Source organism: Nymphaea colorata, chromosome 9 (genome assembly GCF_008831285.2).
Source record: "Nymphaea colorata isolate Beijing-Zhang1983 chromosome 9, ASM883128v2, whole genome shotgun sequence".
Lineage (NCBI taxonomy): Eukaryota > Viridiplantae > Streptophyta > Magnoliopsida > Nymphaeales > Nymphaeaceae > Nymphaea > Nymphaea colorata.
This window is the reverse complement of record NC_045146.1, coordinates 17462226-17487061: the sequence shown is the minus strand read 5'-3', so window position 1 is coordinate 17487061 and position 24836 is coordinate 17462226. Positions and strand designations below refer to the sequence as shown.

General features: G+C 37.3%; 2 protein-coding genes across 7 annotated transcripts; both read right to left on the bottom strand.

Moving 5' to 3' along the window:
* Nucleotides 1–1217: 1217 nt before the first annotated feature.
* On the bottom strand, nucleotides 1218–10255 carry LOC116261527 (transcription factor E2FB-like). Of its 2 annotated transcripts, none has more exons than XM_031640329.2 (14): nucleotides 9818–10255; nucleotides 8102–8282; nucleotides 7944–8003; nucleotides 7780–7865; nucleotides 7593–7681; nucleotides 7459–7513; nucleotides 3737–3789; nucleotides 3614–3664; nucleotides 3448–3496; nucleotides 3266–3331; nucleotides 3105–3181; nucleotides 2635–2833; nucleotides 1722–1788; nucleotides 1218–1584 (listed from the first exon to the last, which is right to left on the bottom strand). In XM_031640329.2, exons 1-14 carry the CDS (start codon nucleotides 10031–10033, stop codon nucleotides 1541–1543), a joined length of 1293 nt encoding a protein of 430 aa, XP_031496189.1. In that variant the 5' UTR covers nucleotides 10034–10255; the 3' UTR covers nucleotides 1218–1540. The 2 variants fall into 2 exon arrangements, with proteins under 2 accessions (XP_031496189.1, XP_031496188.1); XM_031640328.2 differs by having other exon boundaries at nucleotides 8102–8291; nucleotides 9818–10254.
* A 5170-nt stretch (nucleotides 10256–15425) lies between these two features.
* On the bottom strand, nucleotides 15426–23498 carry LOC116261129 (putative HVA22-like protein g). 5 transcript variants are annotated; one of them, XM_050079703.1, is made up of 8 exons: nucleotides 22927–22942; nucleotides 21593–21684; nucleotides 21182–21292; nucleotides 20997–21095; nucleotides 20800–20856; nucleotides 20642–20705; nucleotides 20346–20552; nucleotides 15426–16040 (listed from the first exon to the last, which is right to left on the bottom strand). In XM_050079703.1, the coding sequence occupies exons 2-8, from the start codon at nucleotides 21598–21600 to the stop codon at nucleotides 15558–15560; spliced, it is 1029 nt and encodes a 342-aa protein (XP_049935660.1). In that variant the 5' UTR covers nucleotides 21601–21684; nucleotides 22927–22942; the 3' UTR covers nucleotides 15426–15557. The 5 variants fall into 5 exon arrangements, with proteins under 5 accessions (XP_049935660.1, XP_031495615.1, XP_031495613.1 ...); XM_031639755.2 differs by lacking the exons at nucleotides 21593–21684; nucleotides 22927–22942 and adding an exon at nucleotides 23174–23498; XM_031639753.2 differs by lacking the exon at nucleotides 21593–21684 and having other exon boundaries at nucleotides 22927–23042.
* Nucleotides 23499–24836: the final 1338 nt, after the last annotated feature.

Sequence of the window (24836 nt, the reverse complement as noted above, 5' to 3'; positions counted from 1 at the left end):
GGCCGAGTCAGGCTCATGCTCAGCCTTGTTCGCAGTCAATACCAAGCGAGGCTTGGTCCCTGTACGCTAAGGTTTGGGCTGCTCATGCTTGGCTTGACGTCTGCCCTTAAGGGGGAGTTTGGGGCCGTTAAACCATATGATATAAGCTCACGAGGGCTTCACATTTGTTCTTGTAAGGCTTTTGAAGTTGGAGATATTAAGAGTTGGTTACATAGTGTGTCCATTCTTGATTCTTTGCCTCGAAATAAAACTGAGGGTTGGCAAGGCGCAAAAGTGACAGGGCTTTAACTTGTTAGGTGCTCGAGGTAGTCTTTAAGCCACCGCGATGACGGCGCACCCCACCTGAATCAGGTTCACTTTTGCTGAAGGAGCTCTCTCTCTCTCTCCCTCTCTCTCTCTCTCTCCGAGACTGTGGAATATGGAACAACACTAAGACGAACTCATCCAAAGTCTGGGAAATGAAATGAGGAAAGATTCATGCCTATGGAAATGCCAACAGATCAGATTTGAATTTGGATGTACTCTTTACCTGTATCTGTTTTTTCAGCATTTACATATTCAGATACAAATTTAAGATTCGAATACAAATGAAAATATTTGTACCATATCTAAGTTCAAATATCTAAAATGGATCCGATCTGAACCCTATTTATAAATTGACATTAGCATCCAACTTTTAAACTGAATTTAAATGCACCATGTTAAAAACAACTTTTAAAATGCATGGGCATAAACTATAGAATATTTATTTGAAACTAAATTCGATCTAAACTCAAAACTAAATCTGCTCGGATATTTATTTAAGTCTAATTCTGAATCCGTTCAAATGTCATTTCTTTAAATCAAAATCTAACCCAATTTTTTTTATGTTATCTTTTTTTCATATTCTATTTTTTTTTAAACAGTTCACATTAAATCTAAATCAGACTTATTGATGTTCCTACGCCTTAACTGGCTTCTGATTTTCATGAGACGAGCTCAAATAAGGCATGTTCGGCTTTGTTCGACTTGTCTACACTCAATTTGACTGAGCTAGTACTGTTGCTGACACGTTTATAGCTTTGAAATACTAAAAAAAGTGATGACATTATGCTTGACGCGAGTCCATGGAGGCAAAGCATCGAAACAGGCTCCCGGACTTCATTATGCTTCCTTATTGGTGTGATATCGATAACCAATAAAATTCAATCAACTATCATTTATTTGACAATGCGAAAGAGAAGAGAAATAATTGGAAATAATAATGCCAATACCAATGATGACAGCTTCATTGTACAGTTAAAGATGAATACCTTGTGGACGTACCAATTCAATCAGACAATGATCTCTTTCACTCATTGGATTGTAGATGGATTCTTGCATTTTTATTTACACTTCGTGTGACAGCCAATCTCGAGCGTCATTCCCAACGCATGATTTTGTGTTCAAACAGGGTGCTGTACAGTGTGACTCTCTCTCTCTAGGAGGGGCATAGCCGCATAGGCAGTCACCCGCAGAAACATATAGCAAGCAAGACCACTGAATCTCCAATTATACAAAATCAGCCAGGATGGAGTTCTGTTCCTTTGCGTCTATCCGAATTAACTGCAATTGCAGTCAAAGGTAAATGGATTAGATCCAGTAAATGTGCTTGTCTTCATTATGCATCTGTCTTTAGTTCTAACCACGGTTCAAGCAAGACCAGAAAACATTAGAGAGAGAGAGAGAGAGAGAGAGAGTACCATTAGATGTCCACATTTCTGTGATGCCAACTTCAGGTTCAGAAAGAAGCCAATAATCTGCATCTCCCTGCATTAGTTCCAAAAGCTAAATCGTAACCATCCAACGCATCCAAAAAGGAAAAAAGCAGCTTCGAAGATGTCAAATACGTGCCACATTGACAGCATAAACATGCCACAGTATGCTTTTTCCTCATCAACCCCACATGTCAATGCCAAGAGATTGCAACCTACAGCCAAAGTCTTGCCCTATTCAACCTGTCCAATAGTTTTCTAATTCAGGCTTGAACTTCATTTTCCACTATTTGCCATTGATTCTGGGGCAAGGTATGGGTTTCATGGGTTAGGACTTATGTTACACAAACTCTTCAAAAAAGGGCAGCACCCACATCAACACGACATGGGTGCAGCTCCGACATGCACTCCAACCGCACCCTCTCCTATTCACTTTCAAAATCTTTTCCCTCTGTCTTTTTCTTCTCTCTCCCTCTCTTTCTTTATTTACAGTAATAAAAGTTTTTTTAAAAAAGGACACATTAAGCTAAAAAAAAACTATACATACATGTGTGTGTTTATCCTCGCTGCACTCCCACCCAAGTTTTTTTGGGACGTGCGAGCCTAGTAGGTAATTGGAGATACGGAATCAAGACACGTTCCCTGCCACAGAAATGCCCCTTTGGAGACTTATGTTCTATGTTCTGGTCTCTGTTTTGATCCTTGGATGTGCAAGCTGTCAAGTTCAAACCAGTAGGGTGCAATTTCCCTTTCTAAGAAGCTTACTCCAAAGAGATTCAATAAATGATAACTGGGACCAGATATCCAGCTCAAACCCCAGCCAGGTGGACAGTTCTTGTTGGCCATCCAGGGACGATTTTACAAAATCAAGAAATAAATCAATTGATCAATAACTACTCACGTTAGACTCTTCATGGGGTATGATCTTCATGATTCCAGATGACGAGGGTTGTGAGTAAATGGTACCAACATCTCTGTCTTGCACCTCTACATTTGCAAGAGTTCCTGCATCATGATCCCCCTGCGTGTAAAGCTCCTGTGCTGCAGACATATCCATTGCTGAATCTGGTAGCCTGACCTGATTGGTGTCTTCCAAATGACTATTGGAAAAGTCAGGATAAGGATACGTCAGTTTAAATTTCAATATCAACAATGGAAAACCTATGGCGACTGAGTTCTTCAAGTATTCTAACCATCTTAAAGTTGCATCAGCATCAGGTATCAAATGGTTTAAAACTTCAAGTTAATTTGGATTTTACACTACGTACTGAAGGACTCTGAACCAGACTACAGTCTTCTTTGGCTCGTAAAGGGTAGCTAACAGCAGGACGAAAAAGGACAGAAAGGAAAACAAATAAAGATTTAAGCTACCTGACTAGGAAGACTTCTATTGGACCCAGCATGCTTCTAAGAAGCATTTGATAGCGCCTTTGTGGATATCCATCATTCTGTCACCAATAATATTGCAGAGGGATTAGTTTCTCTTTAAACTTTTGTGTGTTTACCAATCAAATGCTATAAGTTTCATTTACATCATCAGGATCTGGGACTTCCAATGTGGTGCCATGAGGAGCTTTTATGGAAATAAGCGTTTCATTCTACACAATAAGCAGAAAATAATCAAACAATTGAAAGCCATTCTAAAAAAGTCATGACTAATAAATAAAACACACTAACACTACTGAGCATAAGACGAGCGCTTGGCATATCAAACCTGAAAGCAAGGAAGATTTTTGATGTCATCTTGAGTCACATAAAGAAATCTGGAGAACAAAAATCTACTTAATCAGAAGGTCAAATATAACAGCCCTGTGTACACAAGGATGAACAAAGGGAGGAAAAAAAACATTTTGCTTCTTAATTCAGAAAAGTTTTCATACCTTTGATTTTTTGGATCATCAGATAACATTCTCAAAGAGTCTTGCATTTCTCTGCCAAAATCACAATAACTCAGTATCTAAAAAACCAAAATAAGATATAAATGTTCTGTCACCATGTCAAACCTTATCTCTTCATCAAGTGCCAGATCTTCAAAATAAAGGTTAGCAACTTCAGCCTGCCAATACAACTTTGACCATGTCAAACAAATTCAAGGGGTCAAAAAATCACATGCTCAAGTATGTGGTGCAAAACAATTACTTAAGATACAGTCAACAACCATCTAAAAAGCCCTACAAAGCAGCTAGGTTCCACAAAAATTTCAACACTACAAGGCACAAGCTACAGACATTTTCTGACTAACTGCTTTTGACCAAAAAAAAAAACGAAAAACTGAATTCTACAAGCGTGTTGCACCCATGTGCCATGCAGCTAGACATTGGGAAGCAGCAACTATACCAACCATCAACCTTTCAGCTATAGGGATGCTCTCGCCATGTTTTGAACTGGTAGCATCTAGCCAACTTGTGAACATTCACAAGTTTCCCCTGCCAAACGACTGGAGTCTTTGTTGGCTACTTAACTTATTTTTCTGGATATATTACAACTGAGAGAAGGGCAGAGTGGATAGAACTTAGAAGTTCCACACGACTAAATATTGTTAGGAGAGTAGCAGAGTTGTTTCTAACCTCACATTTCTACCTAGGATTTTTAATTACTAATAATGGATAAATGTAAAGAAAAACAAGTGGCTAATCATCATGTTAGTAACTTCTCAATTATCACGATCACTTCTATAACTTTTTGAAAATGACATCAACTTTTTCAAAGTTTTAATGACTTTCAGTAATTTGGACTTGGAGGAGTATTAACTATTAAGGTCATTTGTGTGACATATATGACATTACAAGAAAATTTTCAAGAGCGTACAGGCATTTTTATAAAAGTTAGTTGGCATTTGGCAAGAATACTTGCCAAGTCTGGAAACTAACTTCTGATTTCTTCATACCTCTGACCCTATCTTGATCAATATTACGTTTGAAGAATTAATAACTTCTCTCTTTCCATCTCCTAATTATTTCTCTCTCTCTCTCTCCCAAAATAACTTTTGATGTGGAGATAGGATAAAATCAAGTACATTAGTTATCATTCACATGATGTCTAAATTTTTTAACATTGGATATTTCACTGTGAATTATGTAACTGCACATCGTGTAAGCATTAATTATTCAATATTAAAATATTTTGAAAAGGTTTTGATGTCAATACAACTTTTATCTGTTTTCCCCCTACAGGAAGATAAAACTGTTTCGAGTTAAGGGGTATGCCTAATTGGATAATTCCAAATTGATAATCTAGAATCAAAATAGCTAATTTTAACCCTGTAAGAAATTAAAATAACCAATGTTTCAAACTTAACTAGTTTTTACAATGTCATAAGAAAACATAAGCACAAAGGCAGTTATAGGCAGTAAACTTCTAGAAAGCGTAGATGACCTAGGCAGCACTTATGTGCATCTTTTTCTGTTGGAAACATAGACCTTTCATGTCCTTGTTTTGCACAATTAACAAGGCATGTGTGAAAAATCTGATCAAGAACTAAACTTCAACCATAAATACATATCTAGGTTCCAACTTCTTCAACTTAGATCTAATCTACAAATATTAGCAATTTAGCTATAAAGAAAGGGAAAAAAATGTAAGGGAAAAGGGTGGAGGTAAAAATAAAACAAGCAAAAAAAAGTGGTTTAGTGAGCCTGTTAGCATAAATTAAAGACAAATAGTCATGTAAGTGAAACTAATAATCTCTCTTTAGATAAATATAAATAAAAATACAACATATATATATATATATATATATAATTATATGTATGTACATATAAGTATGTATATATACACATCAATGTCGTAAAAACTGAATCGAACCCATATCAGTCAGGCTAATAGATACACTACATCGTAAAATATCGTATCATATCATAAATGTATCACAAAGTTATTTTAATTAAAAATTAAAAAATAGAGAAAAAATCAAGGAAAAAAATAAAAAATCTGCGTCTGATTCCAATGCAAGAAAATTAGAGCATTCATGGTTTATTATAGAAGATCCTACCTTTTGTCTTTCAAATAAGAAAAAAATGTTTTATGACCATTAAGTTATTTCAAGACCCAAGGAGTATAGTTATGCACAACCAAAATGTATTTATTTTGATATCCATTTGACCATCTTTTAAAGAGTGCAAATAGTCATTCATATAATGCAAAAAAAAAAATCATAGTCAAGGTTTATTCAAGCCAAGATACGCAATAATGTTTATATTAAGTTTAAAGAACGCTACAGTACTTTTTAGGTGCTTAGATTTGTTTGGCACATAAACCATGTGGTAGCTATTAGTAACTACATACATGCTCACAAATAGATACAACTAGTAGAACTGACAATATATGAGACCCATTATGAGTTGATCAATCTTACGGATTGGGTGATACATATCTTCTCAAAAATACTTTTAGAAGTCAAACTGACAGCTCAAGGTCACATTCTTTAAATTTAAAAAATAGTAAGAATCAGGGAAAAAAATTATGGCTGATTCCATGCAACAAAATTAGAGTTTTCAAGATTTTGATCCATATTGAACGGTACGGGCTCTGTATCGTACAATTCATATGATACATATACGATACACTATCTATTTGTAATATGGGTGGTGCATCTTATCATAATTTTTTTTTTTTAAAAAAAAGAGATGATACATATCATACGGCATGGACAACACTAATAACCCTTCACTTTTTTTATAAGAGGTAAGCCTTGTCAACCAGTAGAAAATGAGTGAAGCACAGATGTGTGCATGGTAGATATCATCTTCATGGGCATCATTCCAAAAGTACACAATACAAACATAGATACACATGCTAGACCATGTTGATGCTTGTGCCAGAAGCTTCATCATAGGTTAAAACTTAAAAGTAGGAATTGTGGCCCTATATCCTTATACAGCACTAGACACTATTACTAACTCAACCCATTTGGATCCAATCTCAAGATTTTATAACCTAATATTCTTCCCAAATACATCCCACTGCAATTGAAAAATAGGTTGTTTACAATTTTCTGTATCTCCTTTATATGTTGTTTACTAGGACTTGTCAATACGATACATTCACCAACAGATTCCATTTATCAACCCTGTACAAATTGGAAAGCTCCAAAGGTGACAGAATGCTCAAGTTTCTAGTACTTTCAGTTCTTTTTGTCCGTATTATTTTTTTCCCCCAAAGTAGGGAAGGGGATTAAGCAATACATATTCTAGAACTAGAGAAAGATACCTTTGAGCACATCAAATTGCTCAAGGACAGGAAAAACTGTTCATGGACCCGCTAATAAAAAAGACATGCTAAAATCTAAGCAACATGAACTTGAGATATGTACCAGAAAAGACATGCACATATTCACTATCTATATACATAAACTATAAAGGCATTTAGAATATGAGCGCCACCAAATATGAGCATTAGTATGCTCTAATCTCAGCCTTTAGCCTATATAAATCTACGGTAAAAAAATGTGAAGTGTGAACACAAAAGGAAATTTGCCAGCCTATAAAGGTAATCATTGTTGACCTTTTGAAATACATATGTCCATTCAAAGTCATCCAATTATATCTAACAGATGGCTGACACTAGTGTACACAAGTACTCATAATTAATAATACTGCTCTCTCTCTCTCTATATATATATATATAGAGAGAGAGAGAGAGAGAAAGAGATGGCTATTCAAATACTGCTATGCAAACAAGGAAAATTGGAACTAATATTACAGTTCTGCAGACACAGGATAACTACCTTCAACCTTGCAGCCTCACTGTCCATATCCCCAGGCCTTGATGCATCAGATCCCCTGTCATATTCTGAGTTAGTTTTCATAATTTATTCAAATCCATAAAATAACATTATTGCAAAAAGTTCTGCTCCATTACTTCCAGCGTATTCTGTTCTTCAGCTGTTTTTCAATTAGTCCTATACCCTCCAGGACATTTGTTATGTCATATATTCTCCTCTTTTGTACCTATCAAATGAACAGGTTTTAATGAACAAGGTTAGTAGAACTAGATCAACTAGAAGATTGAGATTTCAACGTTAAAATGCTTCAGAAAGTATTCCAACCTCCAACGTCTCTGCGGCTTGATTTAAGTCAATGCTTCCATCTTCTGCATACTTGATTAGATTGACAAATTTCTTTGTCAACAAGCCTGTATAAAACATGCATCCTTGTTATAGTAACTATTACAGCAAATGCAATGCCTCTAAGATATCAATCATCTGCATACCTAGAGAACTGTCATAACGGCAGCTATTACTTGGAGTCAAAGAATTGTCAGGAGGTGAATCTGCAGTAAATATAAACATAAGAATACTCCATGCAAATTCCACTAGGTAGATTATCTTGATCTCTGAGAATAACAGGGCTATGAATGTGTATTTTCACCAGCATTTGATCCAGGAATTTGCTGTGCATTTTTTCCATTTTTCAAAACCTTTTGCTTATTATTACGCTTCCCAATAGCTTTTGATACTGATGTGTGTGTGTGACTAGCAGCTGGTTTAGAATGTCCTTGTCCAACGGCCCATTCAACAGTTTTGGTTCGACAACTTTCAGCTTCCAACATCTGCATCAACTATAAGAGAGCACTACAGTAAATTCACCAAAAGCATGGATTTGGACAAGTTCATTCAGCAGATAGTCTTGAAGCTTGATGCAACAGCCCAAAATATAAGGAAGGCCACAAAGAGGAATATAATTTCTAAATGCAGACTATGCAGCAAGGAAAGGAATCAAAAACAAATAAAATAGCAGAAAACAAATATAAGGCAAAAGGATAGATCACAGAATGACGGATGACAAACAAGATGCAACCTAGATGAGAGAAAATTGCACGACCTAAAATAAATTGCAAGCACAGTGAGCAGTTCGTTTGAGGGGCATCAAATAGCCCCATCACTGGGTACTGATTTGTGATTATTTCATTCGTTCGTTTTGTGTCCTTTGACAAGAACTGTAAATGGCATTCATTTCCTTGTAACTTTATTAAATATCAACTGGCTAATTTATTTTGTCCAAATGGATAGATTTTTCCTTCTTTTATTGCTTGTTTACCAATCTTCTTGGTCTGTCGTATTTGGATGTTAAGGCAAGCTTCAGGTGGGACCCACTGTGCAACTATGGCGTTAGTTCATCAGCTCTTCAGCATTAACTAAGCATCCCTTCTGAGTTCTTGTTTTTCTTTCATGCACGCAAGGCCTTCCCGGTCTCTGATTTCACTATAAAGAAGACAGAGAAGAAAAGGGACTCCTCTTTCCTGAGGCTCTAGCTTCCACTCCAATTTGAAGACGAAAACTTTTAGCTAATACTTGAAGGTAAAATCTTTACTTTCGTAAGGAGATTCCAATCAGAAAGCCATTTTCGGCATCATTGAAGCCATTCTCTCCACTAACTTCCGACTTCTGAGTAAACAACAAAGCCAACAACAACACCAGCTCAAGAGAAACTCAAATGGAGAAATTATCGCAAAAATCTGAATCGCAAACCTCAAAGCTAGTATCTAGATGAGCAAAAAAATGAACCAGATAAAACAACAAATCGAAATAAATTCTACATTGGTTATCGGAATCTAGGCCATCCTGCTCTTACCGCTGATTAACAAAATTCGTGAAGCAAGAAAAATAATAGCACGAAAAGGGAAAATGAGGTTGTATAATTTCCCAAGGCGCGCAAACGAAACCGATCGCAACAAAAAGACAGAGAGGGCGAGACACAGGCGGGTGTTGTGTAGAACATTCAAAATCGCCCAGTCGGAACCGCCTTTGGCCAAAGAACCAAGCGAGTACAGGAAAGAGTGTAGCTTTTGACGCCGGGAAAAGGATCGAGAGACCGAGAAGAAGAAGGCAACAAAACGATCATGGGCGAGCACAGACGGAACAGGCGTACTCGAACGCACACAACAAAAATTCATATAACGCACATAACCAAAAAACAAAGCAACAACCAGAAAGATCAATAAACCGCGTACAACTCCGTCTTTAACGGTGAGGCCGACGCCGACCGCGCGCACCGATCACAAACAAAAGCAAGACGAAAAGCTCCTATCCTCAAGAAGAAAACACAGCAAATATAATTCACGGCGAAAAGCAACGAAGATCGTACGTGGAGCTTGGCGAAGATTGATTCCTCCTTGGGCTCGCCAGGACCCGCAGCCGCCTCGGCGGCAATCTTCCTCTCGGGATCAAGCAGATGGCGCAGCTCTGGAGGAGGAGCGAAGGTGGGATCGGAGCAGGGGAAGGGGCGGTGGCGTTTGAGGGTGTGGCGGATCGGCCCTAGAGGGGGAGGGCGCGCCAGATTCGAACCTCCTACCTCGGACATCGCACCTCCCGCACGATCGAGGCCGGCAAGACAAAATCCGACAGAAGAAATTCCCACGCGATCCCGGAAACGGTTGGAGATCGACGGCCGGAGAGAATTGGCGGGAGAAGAGATCGGAGGAGGGAAGCGGAGGAGAGGGAGGGAGAGAGAGAGGAAGGAGGGAAAAATAGAAAAGAGGGAAGGAGGGAGGGAAGGAGGGGGAAGAGAGCTTCTTCTTTAATTTTAATATTTTTAACTGGTGAGGTGTTTTTGGAGGGTTTTATACGTCACGGAACAGCGGGAAATAACATGTGGTTGAGGTTCGAATCTTCGAGGACCCGCGTTTTACTCAAACAGATATATCTCCACACGGGACTCATCCACCCCATCGTCTCCATCCGGATCTCGGATCTCATGTCCCACCGGGTCCGACTGAGAGCCTGTCCAGATATAAACGGGTCGGGCACATGCTCCTATAACCGACTAATTATGGATCTGTTTAGTCGTCGCAAATTTCGGATCCGGTTTGGCGGTTGGATTCTGGTTACCTGTCCAGTTTCGTAACCGGAGCCCGATCTGAGTCTGACGTCTGACTCACATATGATAATAAGGACCTGACCTGACCTGACCCGGTTGGATGTAAACGTCCGAGGAATTTGCTTTCAAATGAGGATCAAATCAGATTGGATTTCTAACCAAGAAGAGTCCCGGACTGATCTGGATTTCTTAAGGACAAAAGATACTACTGGATCCGTAGATTTTCTAAAACTTTGGGTATAAAATGAAAGAGATGAAAATATATTAGATTGGATTGACTTAAGAGGCATAGTGTAGCTGGTCGAGTTAAGGGTCTGTATATGAAGACAAGTCTCTAATTCGATTCTCGTGGGCGTTATGTTTTTGTGTCTTAAGGTGGTAGGGCGTGATACACAAGTTGAAGGGTGTACCGTCGCTATCATTGACACCGACGCAGCTCAACAAGGAAAATAGATGACCTTCAGGTCTCGCTTCTTACAATGGAATGTAAAATATATTGGATCTATGAACCCATGTCATGGATGATCCAAAATCTAAGAGATTTAATGAGGTCGAGCTTGAAACGGTTCCTCTTTTCGCAGCGGCAACGATGTAGAACGAAAGAAATGAAAATGGTCCGAACCAACACTTTGTTTACAAGCAAAAAAATGTACGGATTGGATATCATTGCTCGAGACATGCATTATCTGGAAACTTTGATGTGAATCAAAATCCAAAATCGGTTGATCGTGTGAGTCAGCATTGTATTCGTTGACTTGGTGAGATCCTACATATGAGCCAGATTAAAGAACAAGATATTAGATACGGGCCTACCTGAGAGCAGTCTGTTTTGGATCTGTGTCTTCGACACGGGAATAATATCCAGATCCACCTGCACCTGATAAAACTTGGGTGTGGTGCAAGTTTACTGGATAATCAAATACATTAGCAAGTTTCTGGAATCGTAACGAAAGTTATGTAGAAAGTCTGGATCTGGATCTAGATCTAAATCAACCTTTCCATGAGGCACAAGTGCCTCAATCAGCCAAGTGGTGTGTCATTTGGGGTGGTCCACCGCCGGCCGCTGCCCATCACAGTTACGATAAATTCTCAGTTGAAGCGGCACATCACATAGCTAGCCAAACTGATAGATTGGTGAAGGTCTAATCGTCGATTTGATATTCTCATAGTCACTATTCTTCTATACTGAGTGCATTGATGTATGGTTTAGATTATGTAAATTGAATATCTTGAGTTTATATATACATGTGAACATAATTTATTTTGCATATATAATTGAGAATGAAAAATTGAAAGCGCCAATGAAATATCTAAAATTTCCTTATCCGCAGTTATGAGATTATGAAATTACTATATACAAAAAATTGAGATAAAACCATGATATCGTCAAATATGTATAGTTTTTGGCGTGAAATGAAAGTCCAAGTCCACTTTGTCATACTCGGAGTTACCCTTTTTGCGTGTGTGCTTCAAATTGAGAGCAATAGGGTTGACCGGACGGACTTAAATGTTCGTGTGGGGCTCATATGACGCGGTGGCCGAAAACGTCAGCTTAAGCGATGATACGTATCGCCGATACACGTCGACCTGTATCGGGTTACATCTTTTTAACGAACTTCCAGGAGAGTCGAATTCGATGCGTTCTCGAGCATAAACAAGGCTCCTCGTTTCGAATTATCAGGCATTTTAGTCATTTTTATGTGAATTTACTTTTTTAAGCTTTCGCTTTGGTCTTTAGGAGAGCATTTTTACCTTTTTGTCACTTTTTTGTGCGGGGGTGATTTTGTCATTTGAAGCACCCAGCGTTTTCGCCAATGCACTCCCCACTACCGAATAGGGCGTTTGATAAACCCAGAATCGTGAAATTTTAGAACCAAAGTGCTAACGTTTTAAGAAATTAGAATTATTAAACAAACAAAATATTTTGTTTTCGAAATTTGGAAACCGAAACATAGAATTTTTGATTTCCATTCCAATTTAAAGAGAAATTATGGTTCATGGATTCTGAATTTTAGCCTTTTTCATTAAACAAGTCACTTTTTTATTTTTGTAATCAAACTTTTATGTTAACAAACACAAAAGAAAAGTGAAACTGAAGTTTTCATTTAGTTATAGTTTGAAGGTGGAATTTTTAACCAAAAGGCACTTGATTCATTAACCCAAGTCCAGTGCGGGCACCACATTTGGTTGGTTCTGCGTCTAGCTTCATCGCAATGGAAATTTTGAAAGGCTGGTATGAGGTCAACCAGGCTCATCACTTAGCCCGGCTAAGCTACATGCCGGACCCAGTCTCATCTCACCCGCTAGGGTTCACCAACCTCAGGTGGACGGGTCATACCGAGCCAGACATAGCCGAAGCCCGGCTCAAGAATTGGCTGGACAGGTTTAAGCCTGGATCAAGTCGCCAAATTGATTACTTAGAACTCAATTTTTTGTTTCTTCTTCTTTCAAATTCCAATGGACTCCATATGGTATTTGTTGTTTAAAACGTGGAAATCTACTTTTCAAATCATAAACCTATAAACTATTTATTCTTTATTCTCTATCTATCCAGTAATAAAACACTCATAATTACTTTAGGATTGATTCAACAATGATCTTTAGCTATTTTTGCATAAGAACGTGCCAATAATGTTGAGTGATGATATTTTAAAGTTTTCTTCTGTTTCGTTGGGCATAAAGATCGGCGATTAATAACTGAATTTTTAAAGAAATTATGCATCTTCATTCAGTAAGTATTAATCCAATATATATTTCCTTATTAAATTTCACATTGTCATGCTTTCTACCAGCAATATAAAATGTCGTTTTCCAAAGCTAATGATTGAGAGAGACTTCGTGTCAACCCTCGAATAACATTACTTATGTTGACCGATACTGCACTTATTCGTTTATTTTAAAATTTTAATTGAAATACCGTTTCTTCGTATATTCTTCTATTTTTTGCTTTGATGTGAAAGATTAGCTGTCATAAAGGGAAAATTTTCATTTCCTTACATTTTGCATGCAAATTAAAAAAAAAAAACTTCTTTTATAATTTTCTTAATAAAGGTTTCATTTTTCACAAAAACTGGTAAATGGAAATTTCAAAAAACTTTAGTTTTAAGGCTGTAGTGTCATGGGGTGCAAGGCGGCTCATACTCAAGGAATCAAAGATTCAAATCTCATGGTAACACTTCCAAGCTATTCTTCTAATGTGATGCCCAAGTTGAAATAATGTACTGTAAGTCTATCCAAACTCAAACTAAGCAAGAACATTAGAAGCTTAATGGTACAACCTCAAGGGTTACGGGTTTTACTTAATTAAACATTAAAATAAAATCATTTTCAATATTATCATCTATAACTATATTATTTGTTTATAATTTTAATCAAGATTTTTTATCTTCAAGTTGATGAAAGTCTGTTTTGAACCCAAATTTGATAGGTTTTATGAAAAATGTGGTTCTTATCAGAAACCAAGTGTGATTACAAAAATAAATATGGTTTCAAAGAAGGATGTAGTTTCAAAGAATGGAAACATTTATATTTTAAACCAATATGGTTTCGATTTTCAACGCCAACGAGGCCTGTCTCCCTTGCTTGCCATATTGAGGACCAACAAGCTCGAGATTTGCATTAATAAACACACATATAGTCATCTAGTTTAAAATATTCCTTATAACTAACATAAAAAGTAAATGATGCCTCCAGCCTTGATCGTCAATCCCACTGCATTTATTTGAAAATCATATGTATCTACATGAGGGCAATATTATAAATTCCAGTTATCTAAAGGCAGGATAGAAATGGAAAGTAGGGCATAAAGTGGAAGCAAAGTAGGAAGTAAAGGAAGTGAGCTCTAACAAGAAGTTAGAAAAGAAAGGGAAAAAGCAAGATCCCAATGTAAAGTGCATGTGAAAGAGTCAAATCGTGTCATAATTGAGGAGAAAACATTTGCACCAAATAAAAAGACCGGCCGGTTCTTGAATAGTGTCATAATAGGGATACTTTATGAGTGTCTTTTGTTTTATGAGTGAATGTCTTATGAATTTGCCTTAAGGACAGGTCGGTTCATAAAACAATAATTCTAAGTGGCATATTAATAATGGAACAATAGTTCTAATGTTACATGAATTTATCCTAATTTTTGAAGTAAATTTATAAAACACTCATTTTTTTGAGTAGATTTATAAGATACTCATAAAATGTTTCTACTACCAAACGACATCCCCTTAACAGTTTCATAAATACAACATTTGATGTGTTTATCACTAAGCATTTGTGAAGAATCAAACTACGAATTATGTTCTCGACACCTAAAAAATATGATTTGGGCTTGAATATGATCGGAACATCCTGATTTCATATTTGGCCTCTTCCAGTACTTGGCCCGACTCTATAATGAACCGCTCCCAAAGAGCTTCTTGTGAGCCAACCCGAACTGACAAGGAGCTGGTCGTTTCATCTGCCCGCCCCAAGTGACCTAGGCATGATAAATTGACATCGGAACAAGTACAAAGTCCAACAAATTCTTACTCAAGCAAGTCAAACACGCAACCGGTTCATGAAGATCCAAGCAAACCAAAAAAAGGGATTACAGATCTTGGAGTTTTTGGTTGGAGTACGAGATGTGATGATTAATGCATATCCCTCCTCGGTGAATCTCAACCACCAATTATTCAGCTGGGAGGCGGTCCACGCATCGAATATCAGACAGGTCGACAGAACACGTGGACGTGATGAAATTCTCTCTGCGATTGAACAGAATCAGGGCCTTTCTGTATATCATCAAAGGCGTGTGAAAGTAAAGAGGTGGATGCTATTACTTTAAATTCCACGCCACGACGAAAGCATCAGAAGCTGATTTCAGACGACATCCGATCAAAGAAGTCACTAAGTTCAAACTAAGATTCACTAAAATTCTAAATCACTAATTGATTTCCATCTTCCATGAAAGCATTTCAGAATGCAACTGCAAACTGTCTAGAAACTAACCAGTAAACATGGGGAAACAAAGAAAAAGAAGCTATACACCGTTCTGTTTCCCTATGCCACGGATCCTTCTTAGCCTCCCACGGGTTACCCGAATACTATCTTCGATGACCACATTCTCTGAAACAGGGGCAGTTCCATCTTTTGTCACTGCCGGTGCTGTTCCTGCAGGAGTTTTTCCTGCATCGCTTGGGAGAGGAGGTGTTACAGTTGATGAAGAAGGCATTTGCTGTGTTCCTGAAGCGGCTGACCCAGAGGATGTCGTCTTTGGTTGGCCCTGAGGTTGTGAAGCTGATGGAGACCGAGGCTGTGGAGAAGGTTGCTTGGCCTGTGGAGCCACTGAAGCCTGTGAAGATGGTACGATAGCAGCATCCCTAACTGGCCCCTGCTTCTGTTTTGTAGGAGAAGTTCCACCCCCATGTGGAGGTGCCTGGTCACCTTGCTGCCTAACAGGTTGGTGAGCTGCTGAAGCCGCCCGAGACTGCCTCACAGGCTGTGAGCTTGTTTGTTGCTGTTGCTGCAGTGTTTTGGATAATATTCAAATGGTTACATAGAGCTATGAGCCTCCATACATCTCAAATATCTAGCTATGACCTTCCATACATCTCAGGCGATAATCATGATGAGGACTGTAGATTGTGTAATGGCTCAAACAGAAAACAAATGAACCTTTAAACTCATTACCGAACAAGACAACATGAAAATAATAGAGTTTGGAAAGAACTTCAGAGATCCCTACAGAGTTTCAATGAAATCTAACGTCACATGCAAATCCTCCAATTCCAGCAACATCCATTTGGTTGTTGCAGCATCTGTTGTTATCATGCAAGTTCCAAGGCATCCATTTGGAGGCATAGTAGGCACTTCAATAGTTAAATTCTGCTCTATAAGGTCCAGATGATATTTAACTTCACAACTGTCTTAACAGAAAAGTTTGCTGAACCCAGAGGTTCAATGTTTGCTAACAATATTTATAAATTTCAAAGAAAAGGATTCAGGTTGTGCCGCAAGAGAATAATACCACAAGCACAAAGTCCACCAAGCAAACAAGAAGCAAATTCACTTCTTAAGTAAATCCTAGCAACAAAATGGAAGCCATTTAGCCTATCGGTTATTGGTTGTCAAGTACTCCATCGTAAGACCATTTAACTAAAGTCGATCTAAGATAGCCAATGGACTCGGATGCTACTAGTGAACATGCTCAACTAGAGAAGACAATCCAAATTCAGGCCTAAGTAGTAGATCCTGGAAACTGGAAAGGCATGTCACTTCTCAGTTCTCACCATCATTTCCTGAATTCTCATCCAATATTCACAGCCCAACATATTCCCAGGAAGCATCAATAGTTTATGCTTGAAGGCAATTTACTCATCCACTTTTAGGAAAAGTAAAGAATGTACGTCATTCAAATCCAGGCCTCACCAATAATTTATACCCATAAAAAGGGTAACAAAATTGACGACTAGGACCAACTAGACCTGCTCCGATGACAGTACTTTTTTCATGCCCACATGTTATTCCCATTGCTACAAAAATGGCAAAACTCTTACAAGCACCAAGAACAAACTATCAGTCTATCACCAAATGGAAAAACAACACAGTTGTCATTATGAACATGTACCTCAATAACTAACCGTACCCAAACATTCTTTTACAGCACATCATTTGTATTTCAAATCATATTTAGGAGCAGATGAGACGAGTCCCCTTTTCATTTCTGACTGAAGCACAAGTCAGTTGGTAAGCTGATACTTTGGCAAGATAATGAAATCATATCTGATCAATACTAATTTTACTGGTGTATAACACTAGTTTCTTTCTTCTTAGGTGTCAATCTATGAAAAGGGCACTCACATAGTTAAAGTTCTGTTTCATTTTAGACAAGATTAACAAACCAAAATCAAAGAACAGATCAATTTTAGTTTTAGGTTAAAGCAATGGGTAACTCAACGAGACAAACCCTACCCACCTCCTCTACTAGCATCTGTAAGTCGCTTAGAATTCAAAAGAGATGTCAAATATATTGCAATTCTCAGAACAGCCAAGAGGATGAGTAGAAAAATTCCCAAACTGGAGCACCATAAAAAACAGAAGCAACAAAGCATAACTCCAGAAGAATTGTGTAACATCGTTCAGCTATGTCTGAGTGCTGCTAAAGACTCAAGGATTTTAGTGGCACTTGCAACTGCTACCACCAAGCTGTTGTTTCTAGGTTCCTCTTTGCCACTTTCCAATGGTTAGAAATTCTCAACCAGTTAGCAGCTACACGTATCTCTCTCTATCTCACACACACACACACACACGTATGGACATACAGATTTGCATATATCTCTGCTAAAACCTAAAGATTCTAAACTAAAATCTATAGGTGCAACCTTTAAGTTCACATGATTTTTATTTTCATTAATAAAAAAATATCAATTTGGTAGAAAAGGTTCATCATTTTTTATGCAGAACCATGATTTCTCAATTCTACAATTTGAAGTCTCATGAGTTGTAGAGTGTTAAAGTTCGAACAACAGTCAGACATATCACAATATTTTCAAAAATATCGTGATATTATAAAAAAAACGAGAAAAACGAAAAAAGTAAAAAAGATGTTTTTTTGGAAAAAATGCGAGGATAAATTTTTTTTACAATTTTTTCAATTTTCTCTTTTTTTGCATTAATATCATTATGGGTTCAATTTTAAACTTAAATAAGATTATTTACCATCACATTTATCATTATTAAATTTTTTTTCTCTTTTTTATGTTTTCCTATTAGTTTCTCATTTATTTTATTTTTAACTAGATTGTTTTTCATTTCTCAAGAATAACTTTGCAGAAAAATACCCAAGAAAACCTCACTTGTTAAAACCTAAGAATGATATCAAGATCCCTGCCTAAATTTTACCAAAGGATCATGTACAACATACCCATGATTTGATTTGTGAGAACATGAAAATTATATTTGAGATAAAAATGATGTTATGACCATATCAAAGAACATCAGGAGTCATTTTCAGCTTGTTGCCACATCAAAAGCGCTTCTTTTAAAATGAAATGTTACAACACCAGTAGTTTGACTTAAAAAGACACATTTGACACGAGAAAATATAAGTCTCTTATGCAATTTAATTAGACATTTTGCTCCCCACATTATATAAAGGTCATGGAATACTTGCACTAGGAAATATGAAGACTATGAGAGCCAAATTACAAAATCATTAGATCATTGAAATCAAATGGCTCACAACAACTTGCCATGTATATAAAGTACCTTCCTATAATTGCTAAGTTTTTTCAAAAAGTTGATTTACAACTTGTGAATTATTTGATCATATTGATATATTGATCACCAGCATGGATAGAAAGAGATTTGTAACTTCTTCCTCTATATCTTGCAAAAAGAAACTCTACAGTCTAAATTTATCATTTTTTGGTCCATATATTTTGCAAAAAGAAACTCTAGGTTCACAAATAGACACCTCTATATTAAGTTAATCAAATAAATGAATGTGAAATGTTTGAAAATGTGGGAAAGAATCATGAAAATGTGTTGTCTAGATCAGACATTATGAGTTCAAAAAGCAAAGACACTCAATTTTTAAAACTCTCATGAATCTTACTAAACATTGACTTTATAGGTTCCTTTAATCCTATAAGCTTGGGCATTCTACATAGCCCATATGGTTATAGGCTGTCCAACGAGCTGAGTAGATCAAGGTCGGCTCAACTTGTATAAACTCGGCTCAAGCTGGACTCATTTAACAAATGAGTCGAGTTTGAGTTAGAAAAGTATCGAACAAGGTAAGCTCAACTCGGTTAAACCCTTTAGGCTCAGTTTGGTTCATTAAAAAGATGCAGGTAGAAAATTTGAAACCCTCAATCCTTTTTATAACGTATCCTCAGGTTGAGTTCGAGCTGGATCTTATATGACTTGAGCCGTGTTTGAGTTAGACCAACTCCACTTAAGCTCAGCTCGTGACACCCCTACATACAGTTGGAGTTATGAAGAGGACTTAAGAAAAGAGGAAAAGACCAAACGTTTAATCTTGATAGTGGGCATGTGGGCAGCCAAATCCAAGGAGCAAGCCATTTTGTGCAACCATAGTAAACGGCTCTATGGCAATGGAAAGCCATAACAAATTAAATCTAATTTGGAATCCACAAGGATTTTGATCTTTGTCATTTCTTCTGATATGCAGATTAGTTTGTGATGATGTCATTGCAACAGATCTTATTGCAACAGGTCTTTTTTAAGGATAAACAGACTTGCACTCTCAGGAATACACTTTCTGGGTCAGCAATTGTTACGAGTTACAGACCATGTGCTCATTTTGTCATTCTCAAGCCATGAGCATTCTACCAACGGAACAACTCAGTATTTACATGAAAAAAATACTAGTGTGGCTGCAGAACCTAGCTGACATTCATATTAGCCCCAATTTTGGCTAGTCTGTCCAGCCCTTCCATGAAAATAAAGTCCTTGACTATTTCAAGTCCCAATCACATACCACAAAAGCATGATCACTAAGTTGATATTCCTGAATTTGAAACATAAAACCAACCTGTTAGGTTTAGTAGGAGTACCCAAGTAAATTAGAGCATCCCAAACAACAAAGAATCAGATCTTATCAGATAACGAATAATAAAATGGTTCTAAAGCTCATGTCACAAGAGAACAAGACTCGACTTAGAAATATGAAACTGATTTAGCTAGCCAAACAGGCAATCTTATAAGCAAAATGGAGTCCTAAGTGTTTTAGATGAAGCATTGGTTTTGTTAATCATCCTCAATGATGGATGAGTAAGACCTATTTAATGTGATCAATGAATACCTGCAATGGGCGAGGACTTGATGATTGTGATGCAACATATTGTAGAATTTCAAAAAATCTTGTCTGACCATAGCTTGCTGCTTTCTGCCAGTAAAGAACAGCCATGTCGCCTGCTCTCACTCTTAGTTCAAGCAAGTTGTGATCAATTTCTGTTTCATGCTTTGAAAGATATGGCCTCAAAAATGTCTGGTACACATAAGTTGTTCCCTATAAAATGAAAGGAAGCAAGAAAAATCCGATAAATACTAAAGATGTTACCATTAACCAGAAGCTTGTGGATTGCTCTCAAGTAATACCTTCGTTCTAGGGTACCACAGATAGATAAAGAATGCCAACTTGGCTTCCTCATACATTGGCACCCTTCAAAGATGAATAGGGTATAACAATTAGAGAAACAGTGCGGCTTGGAAAGTGATAATAATAGCAAGTCTTTTTTTTTTCCAGGAAACAATACCATGATATAAAAGCATCTCCAAATCTCTCAAACACTGTCAGCATTGCAGCTATAATCCTGCAGAAGTCATGGGATATTCAGTTCAAGTTTGAAGTGCTTGAATAGGAGATAGTGTAATCATTAATCAATTATTTGTGGTCTATAAAGTATCTCTTTTCTGCATTTTTTAAAATTATACATGTAAGAAATATGCATACCAGTATTGACACCAGAACCTTAAATTTTCAATTTCAGGTTTGTTCTTTTCCACAGTCTTGAAGCACTCATAAGCAGGATATGTATAACCAAGAACCATCCTACAAAAAATAACAAAAGGAACTGAAGCTAACCAGCACTAAGTGAGAAAGGAAGATCAAAACAACAAGCATAGATGGGTACATACACAAGACCTCTGGTGATGAAGGACCCCATCATGTTTGGTGTGTAACAGAGATTAAAAAAGTTTCCCAAGTTGAAGAAAGGAATATCATACACCCTCAGATCCTCAGGAAGCCTGAGAAAGAAAGTAAAGAAAAGTAAGCACAAAATGGAAGTCAATGAATGGGAAAAATATGTCGAGGGGCAGGTTGAGTGAACAGCTGGCTGATCAGGCCACAGATACACCAATAAAGAATACTCAAATGAGGAAACATAAGATATCCATGAAGATTTGAATGCCGTACAAAAAAAATACAGAATCAAATATTTAATAACCTTTTTCAAATAATATTTTCTAAAGGGACTCTGCTCATATTAGTAACAATATAAGAATGAGAAAAAGCGAAAAAAAATGAAAGAACACCATCAAAACTACCAAATCATATGAAGAACACCATCTGCCTGCTATCTTCAAATGCATGGTGAAACAATCAAGAACTGCCTTTTGGCAATAGATACATCTGCTTACTACCAGGAAAGGGAAAAAGAGGATGTTAATTTAGAAGCATTACAGCATGCATCATGCACCCAAGAAGAATATCAGATTTCAATAATGAAAAGCCATATATCTTCATTTCTCCATAAAGAACGTGTCAAGTAAAAGATATAAGCAGAAAACTGCTATGTGAAGGCCTTTTAGAAACTTCTGAACAAGGAAATGCAAAACAATTCATAATCGTTACAAAGTGTGGGGAAAATATCAAGGAAAAGAACATGCAAAAAAGCAAACCCGAAGCGAGAAAAAGAGAGAGAGAGAGAGAGAGAGATTACTATTGTAAAACCTAGAAAGACATTTACGATGGATCAGATGGAAAAAACATGGAGAAAGGAATGGTGAACGAAAAAAGGCAGCTGAACCGAAGATCAGAGTTGCAAATATATTGCACGAACTAGGAAACGAAATGGAAAACCGCCACACTGTTACACTCTCACCAATTCAAGGCGATCAAATTAAATTCGTGACCTCAAAAAAATTTGTCAGAAAATTAACCGACAGGTAAAGAACTCGTGAAGCCCACCGTTACTAGAACCAGATTCAAATAAAATTTTCCCCGGAACAGCAGATATCAAGGGAAAACCATTTTCTACCCGCATTTTCTCTTTTGCAAATAGACAACCGAAGAAAAATTAAATCGACCAATATGCAAAATGAATGCTGAAATAACTAGGATCCCAAAGCTATAGAAGTCCACGGAGGGTAGCATCTCCGCAGATTCGGCTACAAACCAACTGTCAAAATATGAACTATCCAAACTAAACTGAAAAGAAAACGACAAACAGAAAATCCTTTGAACGCCAGAAACAAGCAGTCAACATAGCATTATAATCCACGGCTTCGACAGCATACTGCAAACAGTCGTAGAAATAGTCCAACCACAACTTTCAATAGCTACAAATAGAAGGAAAGCCTTCTTCTGGATTGCAATTTCAGCAAGCCACACGAATTTCCCCCAAAAGGCAGTCCGAATGGCAAAAAAATCGAGTTAAAACATGGACGGACACTGGAGAACAAAAGCAAAAATCACATCCCGAAATGCGAAAAAAGTAAGCTTGATGACGGAATTCTTCAGCATACCGGAAATGAGAATGAAGACGACAGGCAAAATAAAAATTATGTTAAAGACAAAAACAACGAAAGGATTCTTACGACAAAAATTGCCCCAAACATGCGCGGGAATAACAAAATAACGACAAAACAAGTAACATTACTCAAAAAGTTCGTTCTCGCTAGTGCTTCCACAAGATGCACGATATCTCGGAAAGGCGAGAGAGAGAGAAGGAGAGAGAGAGAGAGAGACGGAGAGAAGTTTTTAAAGATGAAGGAAAATAACGGAAAGGATCGATAAATAACCAGTGACGGAAGAGAAAAAGCGAAAGGGACGCGTTCCTCGGGAAGCATTTCGAGAAGGAAGAGTGCGAGGAGGGCAAGGAATAAGCGAAGCGCCGGGGTGCACACCTCTCGGTATCTCCGCCTCGCCGGAAAGGAGGAGAAACAGAGATCGCCGCTCCGAATGGCCAACACCGGCTACCGCCGCCGGCGCCTCGGGGTCGCAGAGAGGGAGACTATATCCAACGGCAGACTAGACGAGTGGCCCCAAGAGAAAGAGAAGGACGCAGTAAACGTCGCCGCCAGGGATCGACGCGACCATCGGACGGACGCCGGCCAACGGACGGAGAGGCGCCCTTCTCCCCACTTCCCTGCTTTTGAAAATTCACGCCAGCCAAGTTACCACAAGGGCCGCCACTTGGTCGCTTCTTTCATCCGCTCACCACCCTTACCTGGGGACCTTGGTTTCCACTTAAAATATACAATCTTTGAAAATATAATATTAATTTGAAAAACCAACACAGTTTTGTGAGGTGAAATCTCACATTTTTTAAAAAAAAAAAACTTGTAAAAGAAGACTTGGAGTATATCATAAATGTAAATTGAAGCATGCATAGATTTCATCACCAGATATCGACGTAATATTTTATCTTTATTTCTAAATTATTCTGTTCAAACATGTGAGACTTGTATAAATATGCATGTACAGTTGAATTATAATGAAAAAGAAGTGTATTAATTTTTCAAAACCACCTACTTTTGTCAGTTTTTTAAACTAAATCTCTTGGTTTGGTATTTACTATTTATTTAATAAATGGAATCCAAGCGGATTGTTTATTACAGTCAATCCGGCATTCCATTCTCCTCGTTGGTGCATCTTCCAGCAGATTTCTAATGTTTTTAAGCTTAGATCAGACGTTAACGGTATTTTAAAAACTTTCATCAACAATCAACAATTAGATTAGTTTTGTAACCTGCTTTAGTTGTAAGATGAACAATCTTATCAAACGCTCCCCAATTTGAGAGAAAGTATTACAATTTTTAATATATAGAAAAGATCGATACGGTTTTGTCCATTAAAACTTATGAACGATCAATATTATTGATTTCAATCTACCATAAATAAATTTCTGTATAATGTTGGAACTTTTGACATATGCAATTATGCATTGAGAAACTGAACTAAAGTGAGAAAGAAAAGGAGAGCGATATTTTTTCTCATCACTCATGCACGCTCATAAAATTAACTGTAGTTGAACACTTAAGAACAATATGATGGGGTGTTAATTTTTAAGCTTAAATTAAAGTTGACGAGCTAGGTCTTGACAATAATATGAATCAGTGAGAGTGGTCACAAAACGAAACATCACAAGATTAGACGTTTGATTAACAAGAGACGAAGGAATAATGAATGACAAAGATTGAGGAAGACATATTGAAGAACATTAATATTAATGACAGGCATGCGTCGTGAAGCTGTCTCGATGTTACTGAAATTGGTGACGAAAGTGAAGGATCGAATGGCATTTACAACATGCATGCAAATCAAATGCATCTGAAAGCTTTCATGTGGAAAGAAAAAAAATAGTAAAGAAAAGAAAAAGAGATCATCACTGTTTTTTTTGGTAGATTCATAGGACAATAACAATGTATTACTATTATCAAATGACTCCTAGATATCACATTTTTCTCAAATTTTGACTGAATTTACACTAACAACCAACTATCAAAAATCAACGACAGATTGAAGTTTATGAGGAAAATGAAGCTCAAAACTTTTTTTTGCCCCCAT